This window comes from Lissotriton vulgaris, chromosome 7 (assembly GCF_964263255.1).
Source record: "Lissotriton vulgaris chromosome 7, aLisVul1.2, whole genome shotgun sequence".
NCBI lineage: Eukaryota > Metazoa > Chordata > Amphibia > Caudata > Salamandridae > Lissotriton > Lissotriton vulgaris.
The window spans coordinates 343132803-343146256 of record NC_141695.1 but is presented as its reverse complement, the minus strand read 5'-3'; the positions used below and the strand labels follow the sequence as shown (position 1 = coordinate 343146256).

Below are 13454 nucleotides of genomic sequence, written 5' to 3'. Positions count from 1 at the left end.
CACTATTAGTGGGCTTTCATTCACAATGGTGGCAATGTCTTTTCTCACATTAGTGGTGTGTCTTTACACACAATAGTGGAGTGCTTTTTCTTGCACTGATGATGTATTTGCACACTAGTGGTGGTGTCTTTCGACACCCATGGTGATGTCTTTTTCCTCAAACAGGTGGTGGTAGTGTTTTTTCTCACTTTACCAGTTCACTCACTGGTGAAGGTCTCCTCAATAATATACACTAGCAATGGTGTCCTTTCTCACATTGGTTGTGGTGTTTGTACACTACTGGTGGGTCTTTTCTAACAGTGGTGATAGTGTCTTTTCTCACACTAGCATTGTGTCTTGTCTCGCACTGGTGGAGTTGTCCTTAACATTATACACTAGCAATGGTGTCTTTTCTCACACTGGTTGTGGTGTTTGTACACTAGTGGTGGGTATTTTCTAACATTAGTGATAGTGTCTTTTTTCACACTAGCATTGTGTCTTGTCTCACACTAATGGAGGTGTCCTAACATTATACACTAGCAATGGTGTCTTTTCTCCCATTGGTTGTGGTGCCTGTACACTAGTGGTGGGTATTTTCTAACATTAGTGGTAGTGTCTTTTCTCACACCAGCATTGTGTCTTGTCTCGAACTGGTGGAGGTGTCCTTAACATTATACACTAGCAATGGTGTCTTTTCTCACACTGGTTGTGGTGTTTGTACACTAGTGGTGGGTCTTTTCTAACATTGGTGGTAGTGTCTTTTCTCACACTAGCATTGTGTCTTGTCTCACACTGGTGAGGGCGTCCTAACATTATGCACTAGCAATGGTGTCTTTTCTACCATTGGTTGTGGTGCCTGTACACTAGTGGTGGGTATTTTCTAACATTAGTGGTAGTGTCTTTTCTCACACCAGCATTGTGTCTTGTCTCTCCCTGGTTAAGGTGTCCTCAACAATATACACTAGCAAAGGTGTCCTTTCTCACATTGGTTGTCGTGTTTGTACACTAGTGGTGGGTGCTTTTAACATTGGTGGTAGTGTCTTTTCTCACAGTAGCATTGTGTCTGGTCTTTCACTGGCGGAGGGGTCCTTAACATTATACACTAGCAATGGTGTATTTTCTCACATTGCTTGTGGTGTTTGTACACTAGTGGTGGGTCTTTTCTAACATTGGTGGTAGTGTATTTTCTCAGACTAGCAGTGTCTCTTGTCTCGCACTGGTGGAGGTGTCCTTAACATTATATACTATCAATGGTGTCCTTTCTCACATTGGTTGTGGTGCCTGTACACTTGTGGTGGGTCTTTTCTAACATTGGCGGTAGTGTCTTTTCTCACACTAGCATTGTGTCTTGTCTCGCACTGGTGGAGGTGTCCTTAGCATTATACATTAGCAATGTTGTCCTTTCTCACATTGGTTGTGGTGTCTGTACACTAGTGGTGGGCCTTTTCTAACATTGATGGATGGTGGTGTCTTTGTGCACTAGAAGTGATGTCTTCTTCGACAGTGGTGGAGGTTTTTGTCTCACACCAGAGGTATATTGTTTTTCACACTGTTGGTGGTATCTTTTATTACACTGATGGCAGTATCTTTGCAATCTTAATCACAAGAGGGAGATAGATGTGAAATAGTGGTTCCATTCAGCTTCCACTCTAATCACCTATAATCAAAAGAGAGTGGCCACATTTTGGCCACATTTTGCCAGGGCAAATCGATTGATATGACCTGTTACCCCCAAAAAACGTCGGGCAGATTTATGTTAACTGGCGCATCCCCAGGGATGCGCCAGTTAACATGCCCCACAGTGCGCCACAGCTCCGCCAGCCATGGTGCGCCACATTTATAATGCGGCGCACCATGGTGCAAAAACGGCACAGATGCGTGACGCATCTGTGCCGGAAATGTGGCGCATTGCTGGAGTTGCGTCGCAAGCACGACGCAGCTCCAGCAAGGCTCGGGGGTGCCCCATTTTAACAATGCTGCGTCAAGACCTACGCCTGCTTCAAGCAGGCGCAGGCTTTTGACGCAGCATTGGCTTAAAAGTGACTGAGTGAAATCTCATAGATTTCTCTCAGCCACTTTTGCGAGGCGCACCCTGCGCCGGAACGCCCACAAGTGGCGCAGGGCTTTACAACGTGACGCATCTGCCTAGATGCGTCACGTTGTAAATCGTTCGTAGGGATGCGCCACGTTTACGCCGCCTTGTGTGACGCAACAGCGGCTTAAACGTGGCGCAAGGGCCTCATAAATCTGCCCCCTAGTTTGTTATATGGACGCTCACCCACTGTGTTTTAATACAGTGGCATGCGTCATAATCGAGTCCTCACCTCAATTAAAGGTGTTGTATCTGGGCGGGCTCTATCCCATTTATTCGATGAAGGTATTTACGTGTTATGTTTTGTGTAAACAAGGGTTCTAACTTGTTAAAACTGTCTCAGGGTGTCTGCAACCGCACGTACTGCCTTTTTATTACCAAGGCTCCCTGACTAGATTAAAAACAGGATATTGATGCAAGGAGTTTTGTTATGCACTCCACATCAAAGGACTAGCCATCATGTTTCTGTCTTCTTATGCCCAGTTCAGGGAACCTGGCTTTCATCAGGACCAAAACTTCTGAGATCCCTCCCAAAAATATTTTAATTTTTGGGTGTTACCTCATATGTTGGTGTGTAGAGCGACACCAACACTCATACAAACATGCCTTTTAGTTACAAGACTCTTCAGAGGTTCTTCCCCAGTCTAGTTATTATTTTACAGCGGCTATTTGACTCGTAGGGAGTGAGGGGTGGACAGCCTTGTCTCACTTTCATCAAAGGATCTCATTAGCATATTCACCTAAAGGCCCCCTCACCTACATCTACAATATGGAGAAGAACCTCAGAAGGTCCTTAGAAGTGTGTGGCACGTTGGCATGAGTGTTAGCGTGAAAGCACTATGCACCTTGTGGATAGGGGTGAGTGAAGAATTCTGCTTGGCTGGCGGAGTTCGTGAACTTTTGTCCACAGGCAATCCCGCACCGACCATTCTGGTTCCCATCTGGCCCGCCTGTCTTGGTGCTCCTCCCTTGCCGAAACCCCACATCAAAAGCCTCGGAGTCTGGCTTGATAAAGCATTGGATTTTTCTGTGCAGGCCACTAAAACTGCTTCCACCTGCATTGGTCTGTTGAGAATGCTCCGGAAGATTCTCCCATTGCTTCCTTTCCAGGCGAGGAGAATCATGGTTCAGGCCTTGATACTCTCCCGCCTGGATTATGGAAATGCATTATATCTGGGAGCCCCGGCAGCAGTGATCAATAGACTCCAAGTTACGCAAAACTGTGCTGCTCGACTCTTGTTGGGCATCCCTCGTGGGCAATCAGCAAGGAAGGCCTTAAAAGAACTCCACTGGCTCCCAATAGCTGCCAGAATGCACTTTAAAGCTATGTGCATTGTGCACAAAGCTTTTCACCGAACAGGTCCAGCCATCCTGCGCCCCTTGGTCGTACCTTACATTCCATCGAGAACCCTTCGTTCCAGCGTCCTTCATCTTGCCACGACAACTAAAGTCAATAAGGCTCGCTGGGGAGGCCGGGCGTTTTCACACTTAGCAGCTAAGATGTGGAATTCGCCCCCGCCGAATATGCGGGAAATCAGCAAGCTGATGGTCTTTAGGAAGACATTAAAAACTTACCTGTTCGCCAAAATGTGTTAACCTTGCTATCTGCTCACCACACTATTCAGTTCAAGCGCTGCGAGGCCTTAGGGTATGTGCGCGCTATATAAATATAATTTTTCATTTCATTTCATTTCACAGTACACAGAGTGCAGAGTTCTGCAAAACTCAGTGAAGTGACGCAGAGCAGAGTTTTTTCTCTCTCACGGCTTGCCAACGTTAAGTTGGCAAGTGCGAGTGAGAAAAATCGTGCGCTAGATCTCCTCTAGGTTCAATTTATCAACAAGAGGTGTGGCGCAGCGGCCGGGGCGCCTGACCCCAGACCACAGGGTTCACGGTTTGATCCCCGGTGCCGGCGGCAGGTTTGTCCAGCAACATGTGACTCTTCCAGACGGCCCCCAGCGACATGACACCCTCAGGTAATTGTATTCTTTACAAATACTGGATTTCTTTTCATTGACAGGTCGGGACCGCTTGCTTTAAGAAATCTGCCAATCGCTTTGAGGAAGCTGCCGTTCAAGTGCGCGATCTACTCGAGCGACAGAAAGAAGCAGCACCCTCTGGTGCGACACGTGGTGCCATTCGCCCTGATTTTACAGCATGGGACAAATTCCCGGAGCTAAAAATCAGTGCAAGCTGCGCGACTTACCACACTCCGCCACTCACAGAACTCCACAGAGCGCAGTAGAGATTTTTTAGCACTTCGTGGAGATTCACAGAGCAAAACATCATGAACTCCGCCCAGGCCTAAGTGAACTGGGCACAAGAAGGCAGACATATGTTGCTTCAACATCCTGTTTTTAATCTTGTAGGTGGTCCTGGGATTAAAAGGGCAACACTTGCGCTTGCGGGCAGCCCTAGCCAATTTTTATAGGATAGAGCCCCAACCCTAGGTTACACAAATATAATACCACACAAAGCACTCCCTCGAATAAACAGATACTACGCCGTTCTTTGAGAAGAGGACTTGGTAATGAAGCATGCCGCTGCATTAAAACGCAGAGGGTGAGTCCATAGAACAAACCAGAAGTTTTTCATCTGGGAGTAGGTCATATCAATTGATTTGCCCAGGTTAAATGTGGCCACTTTCTCTTGATTATAGGTGGCATCTGTACAGCAGAGATGGTGTCTTTTGTAATTATAGTGGTGCTGTCTTTGTACTTGGCCTGGTCTGTTCCATTACTCATTATAGAGCAGACTGGAATGACTAGCGCCAGCAGAGCTCCATAAAACGCAGGCTGGCATGAGGAGGGCTCCCAGGGGCCACATGCACCATCGGTGAGGGGAGCCATGGACACGCTGTGTCCAGTAAATACTGCTCCAGCCAGTACTCAGACAGGCAGATAAACGGTCCGCTGGAACTCTTTCCCGACGGGCACAGAGAAATGGCGAGGGCGGTATTCAAATGCAACAAAGACTAGGTGAATGTATCATTTAAATCCACAACATGGCTGCAAATTATGCGCACAGTCTTTGCCCTAGACCCTCTGTACAATCGTACTGCCTTCCTCCCATCCTCATCACACTGTTCACACGTTGCTCTCATCACAACTACCGGGCCTCGTGTATACTATACTGATTGGACAGCTTTTTCTACCAAGGTTCTGACACTTGTAAGCGATTATCAGGGTCCTACACACACCACTTTCTCCACTCCTCGGGTAGTTATTGTTAAAAATAAGTGGCAGATAGAGACTGAAATGGCAATTGCCGCAGTGTAGAGAAGTAGTGAACACAGCACACGTTTTTGCACTACTGTTGGATGAGAGTTGAACAGAAAGACCCAAGATTACCCTAACCTATGCAGAGGTTATCAGGCGTTTGCAAACTGTCCAGCTGAGACACCGTAATCTCCTAATTTCTGTTTTGGAACTTTGATGAGCCCATCTCAGCCACCGGCACTGCGGATAAAAAACCAGGAGAGAGACGCTTGCGCCCTAGGCGAGAGTTAGTGCCTGTGTCGTGTGTATGCCTGTTTAGGTCAGTAGAGAGAGTGAATGCAACCGTAACCCCAAGGCAGTCCAGCTTCTGTTCTCTGCCCCTCCGCCAACCAGCCCCACTTCCCCCAAGACTAGCCAGTCTGGTACGTACCCGAGTTGTGGGTCTGGGAGTCTGGAAGAAGGAATGGGAGAAATAAAATTAACAATATCACAAATATCAATGGATTATGAAACAGTTTTCATTATAAGACATTGCCTGACATTATTGAATATTGTATGGAAGAGACCAGGCTAGGAGGTGTGCGGATTATCAAAATGGAGAATGTGTTAATTAAAATGACTGATTCTGCTCAGCATGGAGGCATTGAATTGTGTAGTAGACACGGGATGGGCAATACAAATGGAGATATTTGATGGGCGTGGTGGAGAAAGAGAGTGGCCTTGGCTGAAAGGAGGTCAATAAAGATGGCATGCGAGGCAGAGGGTGGTCATTAAAGATGGAAGATGAGGCTGGGTGTGAACGATCATAATGACAGGCTGGACTACGCGTGCCTCATAAATACTGGAGACTCATATGACAATGACCGATGAAAGTGGAGGTGTAGGCATGCTGTGGCGAATCGAGTTGCCAGATTAGACTGGCAGTGACCCTTCGAGAATGGGGGTCAACAAACCACTGGTAACTGTAGTAAGTAGTGAGGCAGAGCCATCTACATTCTGGAATGAATGACACAGGTAAGAACCATGATACAGCATGGAAATAGAGGAAGGATAGATATACAACAGTAACTGAGGCCATGCTAGGCTGGGTGTGGTCCATGTAGATGGGGGTCTCCAAAACCAGTGGTCTAAACTGAGTATGGTCCATAATGCTTATTCATTAGGGTTATGCACAGGATGGTACATATGGAGGACAATGACCAGCATGGTACATAAAAAGGTGGCAGCTTACATTGAACATACCATAGGGATGACACTCAATGCCACCACAGTCCCAAATCATGGCAGGCCAGGCTGATTGCAGCAGCAAGAAACTTACCGTTGATGATAATACTAAAAGAAAACAAAATCAAAAAGAAAATGTTAGTTTTGGATTCTTTTTCGTTCTTAAAAAAATCTTTGCGTAAAATTTGTTAAAAATATTCATGCACGTTTTATTAAAGCATGCAATTTCGTTATTCTGGAATTTGGATAAGAAGTGAGACCAGCTTGGAAACTACTGACCCACTCTCTGAAAAATTTGGTCAAGGGCTACTACATTTCGTATCAGCTAAGGCACTAAAAGATGTACAGAAGCTTTAGGTTGTGACACCTTGCACCCGAGAGGCTGCGAGGCTTACTTCTCGCCTTGAAGCTTAACCTGCAACCAGCATAGCTATTCACTAATCAATATCCCTGCACGGTCCAGTTATACAGAACGCCTCCACTTAGCAGTAGTAAAAAGCATCCCTGCACGAGCAGTGTTCCTTGGGCTTTGTATTTAGCAGTGTAACCTCTACAGCGCCACGCACCACACCTGTCTTTAGGAGTTTGGGGATAATTTGCAATTTTTTAGTGTAGAACAGCGTCACAAGCCTTCCTGCTGCATTGTCTTATGTCAAAAGAAAAGGGCAGAAATGCACCGTATCCATACGATACGATGCATTCCTGTCCTTTCTCCGTTCAATGGTGTACAAAGGGCTGCGTTGCGCCAACGCAGGCACGCTTGCACCATTCCATTATGCAAGTGATGTCTTGGTTGTAAGGATGACGGTTTTTGTGCCGGAAGGAGTACCTTCCTGCACAAAAACAATCAATGAAGGCGGTTTCCTCTTTCGATGTGTGCTGCTGAATGTAGCGCACATAGAAAGGGGAAAAATGCACCTCCCTTACATCACCTCTGGGAAGGCGTAGGCTTTTGACACATTCCCATATTTACAGAGCACTGTCAATCTGGGAATGTGTCAAAAGCCATGGGTTTTATGTGGGAACCCTCACTGGACCTGCTGCACTATTCAAATCATAACCCTAGTACTTGGTGGATAACTGCACTTATGACTACCTGTTTAATTGGAAAATACAGCAATAATCAGTGTTTAGTGGGGTGCCCGGAGCTTTTGGTCCTGGTGCCACTGCACTTGCTGCACTATTGAAATCATGACCTTAACACTTGCTAGATAACTGCACTTACGACTGCCTGTTCAGTAGAAAAATAAAGCATAGCTCTTGTATATCAACTTTATTTTTAATGCACAATGTTTATTACATCATTTAGAATTTGATCATAATGACCAAATAGATTAGGTGAAAAAATCAATCCGATAATGCCTACAAAGTGCAAAGGAAGGTATGGGACATGACGAAGAAATGCCACAAACGTTCTCAGGCAAAAGGGTCTGCTTTACACAACTAAGTAATGAAAAGCAATCATTTTAGCATACTGTTAGAAGCTGTCTGTCTTTTACATGGGAGGAGATCTTATCTTGTATCTTGTCAGTGAATGGGGCTTAAACAGCTTTAGTAGAAGTATAGTAAATGCCTGCTGCCAAGAGAAGTTAACAAAACAAAGTTTCTGACAAAAGTGAATGAACACAGTCATTCTGCCACGGAAACTGATAAGAGCCCCCTTTTAAAATATATTAAATACAAGAGATTTCACGAGCACAACACAAGTGACAGCTAAAAAGTCCACAGCTGTGTTTATCTACAATCCTATTTGCCGTTTCTCAATTACCATTAACCCTCCACCCTATAATGTTGGTGTGTCTATGTAACTGTAATTTCAGTGACCACCCTGACACAACCATCAGTGCCTGCCAGGGCAGATCTGGGCTCATGGACATTGGTTCACCAAATGTTCACAGGGTGCAGAAAGGGCATCAAGCACAGAAGTACCCTGATCACAGGACCTGGCGGTACCCTTGTCCCACCTTTAGCTTCTAAAGCAACCTCCCGTTTTCTTCGATTGGCTGAGGGAAGGAGAAGGAAAGACGAACAGCGAAGGCAGATATAGTTCCTAGATTCTGTTCTTCCTTGAGCTGCTGCTGAGTTCTTGCCTTTCTCACTCGGAGTAGAAAGTGCACAGCAGGAGTATCAAAATGTACGTTAGGTATAGCAGCTGCTATATCTGTTTCCAGTGTGTGCTGCACTCTTCCCCTAAGCAACTGGGACACATACAGGCATTTCTCCCAGCACACGCTGCACTCTATCCCTAAACCGCTGGGAAGTATTCATACCTCCCTACCAGTCTTGCAGAGGCCGCCGCACCCTCCCGTAAGGGTGGGGGAGGCTTGAAGGCCGGCGCCATAACCCTTGTGGTGCCACCAGCGGGGGTAAACTGGTTCTGGGCGCTTCGATGCGCACAGGAACCAGCGGAAGCGGGGTGCGCACCAGCCACCCGACCGGAAGTGACCGGTTGACCTGAGCGCCCCCAAAGGGCGCCCAATGGTCAACCTGGCTTTATTTGAACCCCCCAATCAGGGGGACTCACCTGAGGCCTGCATGGAGGGCTCAAGAGGATTTAAGCGACGCCGCCCTCCCAGCAGAAGCACATCGCATTCGAGGAGCTGGGAGAACGGCGCGACGGCAACAACGACTGAGGGAAGAGAGGCGACGCGGCGAAGGACGAAGCGGAAGACGGCGAGGCCCCGGTTGGAGATCCAGGTCATCGTCGCCGAGGACGCCTTGTGGAGCGCGGCGCGCCGTGCCAGCTCCCCCGAAGCGAATAACAGGTAAAGCCGCGGCAAGCTCAGGGCCCGGGATAAGCACACGCAGCTAGCTGTGCCCCCAGCCGACGGCCTGACGCAGACGCAAGAAACCAAGAAGCCACACACAAGTGCGCAGAGGCTCACGACATGTCGGAAGGCCAGCCAGATGAGATGGCACAGGTACTGATGTAGATCCGCGAGTTATCGGCCATCCACGGTGACGACTGGCTTCACCCTCACTTGGGCAAAGGGAAAGAGAACAGACCGGTGGAACAGGCAGACGAAGAACCAGGGCCTTCCGCACCCAAGAAGCTGAAAAACACGCCGATGAAGAGAACATCCAAGAGGAACCCTCCGAGGAAAGTGCGGTAGAAACCTCTTCCGTCGAGACCGGAGGGCGCGACCAGGGTGAGACGACCGGCAAAAAGAAAAAGGGTGAGCATATTAGCAACATCGTAAAGGAATGTTTGAAATCGCTGGCGCCGGGGCTACTTAATGGCACAGGGCAAGGGGTAGCAGGGCCTAGGGAGCAGCGCGCGGAGGAAGCGGCAGGTCTCACGTGGCATATGGTCGACCCGGGGTGGACCCGTCAGACAAGAGTGCAAGAGCAGGTAAGCTTGTCCGCCCAAGGGGAACAAATTTCCCCGCTATCCGGTTGGGGTTACGGCCCCGTTTCGGGAAGCCCACCTCCGAGTGGGGTAGTCAACGATCATTACATCAGGCCATCACCTGGTCCGGCGTCCCTGACTCCGTAAGCCACCGGCTTGGCATGTCTCATCCCTCTAGCGGTAAAAGAGAGGATATGGCGCAAGGAATTCATAGACATATTTTCGCTGCTTGAAATACAGCTAGAGGGCCTCGATCTAACCACGTGCGACAGGAAGGAGGAGGACAGGAGAGAAAGGCGCGGGGCCAGAAAAGAGCGCACTTTCGACAATTGGTTAGACGCGTTCAGAATCATGGCATGCATTATAGTGGAGAGGTTCCCCCATTGCGCTGCTGACTTGTGGCTGTACGAGGCCAACATCCACCTAGCACAGAGGCAGTTCCCTGGGGATGCCTGGTTAGAGTACGATAAAGGTTTTAGATTAAAAATGCAGAGGCACCCCGAAATGGAGTGGAATGAAGAGGATGTCTTGGGTTTCATCCACAAGATGCTTACAGCCAAGGATGTTAGGGCCTGGGCGGGAAAAAGCGACCAGCCCTTTCGGAGCTCATACCAAAAGGGGAAGAGTGGTTCGTATCAAAGGCGGTCGAACGGGAGATCGTACTCCCCAACCGCAACTAAGGCGATCTGTTGGAGATACGAGGCGGGGGACTGCTCATGGGGCTTGTCTTGTAAGTTTCAACAAGCATGCGCTAGCTGCGGGGGCAAGCACGCTACCGTTGCATGCAAAGGTTCCAAACACGAAGCGAAAAGGGAGAAGAGAGAAAAGAGCAAGAAGCGTTAGCCCCATCGCAGGGGAAAGGGGGGGACTGGTGGACATTTGTAGTCGCCAGCTGGCCAGATCCTTCATTATTACACAACAGCTGCGCAGATTGGCAAACAAATATCCGAACAGAACCGAGGCCAGGTCACTGGTAGAGGGCTTCGAGCAAGGCTTTGTTATTCCATTCCAGGGCCCGCTCCCCTCGGCGGGGGCGAGCAATCTGAAGTCGGCAAGCCAACACCCCGAAGTGGTTAGCACCAAGATAGAGAAAGAATTGAAACTGGGTAGAGTTGAGGGCCCTCTCCCAAAGGAATTACAAGAGGGCATAGTCGTCTCCCCGCTAGGCGTGGTCCCCAAGAAAGAACAAGATCAATTCAGGCTGATACACCACCTACCATTCCCGGAAGGTTCCTCCGTGAACGACGGTATCGACCCCGAAGCTTGCTCAGTGGGCTATGCGTCAGTCGACGACGCAATCGAGCTGGTGAAGGCGACAGGCATAGGAGCCCTCATGGCGAAAGCGGATATTGAATCTGCGTTCCGACTATTGCCGGTCCACCCCTCCAGCTTCCACTTACTGGGTTTCCAATGGGGCGAGGAGGTGTTTATTGACAAAGCCATGCCCATGGGATGCGCGATATCATGCGCATATTTTGAGCAGTTTGCCACTTTCTTAGAATGGGCGCTGCATGACCGGCACCAGGAGGGTGGAAAACTGCACTACCTAGACGATTTCCTGTTCACAGGCCCGGCAGGTTCCTCAGTGTGCGCAAGCACATTGGCAGCCTTCGAGGATCTAGCTAGGTCTCTAGGGGTCCCCCTCGCAATAGAAAAAACGACAAGCCCAACCACGAGACTCACGTTCCTGGGCATAGAATTGGATTCTATAGCAGGACCGGCCAGGCTGCCTCCAGGCAAAGTAAAGGAATTTCGCGAGGAAGTATCGAAGCTACGGGGTCGGAACAAAGCCACCCTGAGGGAGATCCAACGAGTGATAGGTAGCCTCAACTTCGCGGCTCGGGTAATCCCGCCCGCCAAGGTATTTTCAAGATGCCTAACAGGGATAACGGCCGGCGTCACCCACAAGCACCACCACATCAGGCTGAGTGTAGGCGTGAAACAGGACCTGCAGGTGTGGGACGAGTTCCTACAAGATTTCAATGGGGTGCGGATTTGGAGAGAAGGGTGGGTAACGGCCGAACAGATAGCTCTTTACACAGACGCGGCCGGAAGCCTTGGCTTTGGCGTGGTCCTAGGAAACAGTTGGTGCGCCAGCCAGTGGCCGGACGAGTGGCATGCGCAGGGGCTCACCAGGAACATCACGTTTCTCGAGCTGTTCCCGATCATTGTGGCACTGACCATTTGGAGTGAAAAAATAAAAAACCTAAAACTCACGCTGTGGTCAGATAACATGGGAGTAGTGCAGGCCATTAACAGAGGCGCAGCGAGATGCCCGGACATGCTGAGGCTAATGCGACGGTTAATTAAATTACAGCTGGAAGGGAACCTGGAGCTGAAAGCACGCCACGTGCCAGGGTCAGAGAACTCGGCAGCAGACGCACTCTCCCGGTCCCAAATGAAGCGGTTCAGAGAACTGGTGCCCGGGGCGGACAAGGAGATGACCCCTTTTCCACCGTCCCTCTGGGACCTGGGGGAGTAGACTTATCCTGGCTAATAGGGCAATCACTTACCGCGGAGGCTAACAGAAGATACAGGACATACGCGTGCACGGTAATGAGAGTTGGGGGCCTAAAATCGCTGGAAGACAGGGCGAAAACTCGCACAGCAGTCGAGAAATTCGTACAATGGGCATTCAAGTCGAAGAAAACAAGATTGTGGGCCCAGGCGCATTTGTCCGCCATCGCCCATTTTGCCAGGCTTTACACAGGCAAGGACCCCACTACCTCGGCCTATCTAAAGACGGCCTTAAAAGGCTGGAGGAGGGTTGAAGGTAAAAAGAAGGACAACAGGCGTCCCATCGATTTCGCCAAGCTGGGGCAGCTCCTTGGAGCTCTCACAGGCTTAATATCGGATAAATATGAGCTGCTGCTATTTAGGGCGGCATTCACGACGGCCTTCTTCGGAGCATTCCGAATCAGCGAATTAGTAGCCCCCAGCAAGTCGGGCCCAGCGCAGCAATGCCTGCAGGCAAGAGACATTAAACCAATGGAGAAGGCAGTGGCACTAACGCTGAGACAGTCCAAAACGGACAGGGCAAGGAGGGGGACGACGATACGTCTCCAGTGCATCCCAGAGTCGGGGCTCTGCGCGGTATGCTGGCTATTCAGGTACATGGGGGCTCGACCAGCTGGTGAGGGCCCCCTCTTCATACATAAGGACGGAAGGAACCTGAGTAAGTTCCAGTTTACAGCCATAATGCGCCAAGGCCTTGGTAAAGCAGGGTATTGCGCGGCATCGTTTGCCTCTCACTCATTCAGGATCGGCGCAGCGAGCTCGGCAGCGCAGCATGGCATGCCAGAGGACAGGATCCAGGCAGTGGGCAGATGGCGCTCCAGGGCGTACAAGTCGTACATACGCCCTCACCTCGTATAAAAAAAAAAAAAAAAAAAAAAAGAGAGAGAAAGCCCCGAGGGGGGAGAAGGAGAGGTAGTCACTTTGGGATGCCGCACGGCAGGGTGATAGCACCCCCCCCCCCTCGTAAGTGCACACGGTGCGCAGAAAGCCACCTAACAGAATGCTTTCTCTCGACAGGGGGACGCCCGCGGCTGGTCTGGGTGGTGGGACACTCCTTCGTGTCCCGGATGGAGTC

At 49.5% G+C, this 13454-nt stretch overlaps 1 protein-coding gene across 1 annotated transcript in view; it reads right to left on the bottom strand.

The window, feature by feature from the left end:
- The window catches only part of LOC147701547 (uncharacterized), a 116651-nt gene that overhangs the window by 38475 nt on the left and 64722 nt on the right, over window positions 1-13454 (bottom strand). The window contains exons 14-15 of the mRNA XM_086929352.1: window positions 6608-6621; window positions 5720-5740 (exon numbers count right to left, since the gene is read on the bottom strand). Of these exons, the coding sequence (XP_086785478.1) occupies window positions 5720-5740; window positions 6608-6621 (35 nt within the window). The remainder of the gene's footprint in view (window positions 1-5719; window positions 5741-6607; window positions 6622-13454) is intronic.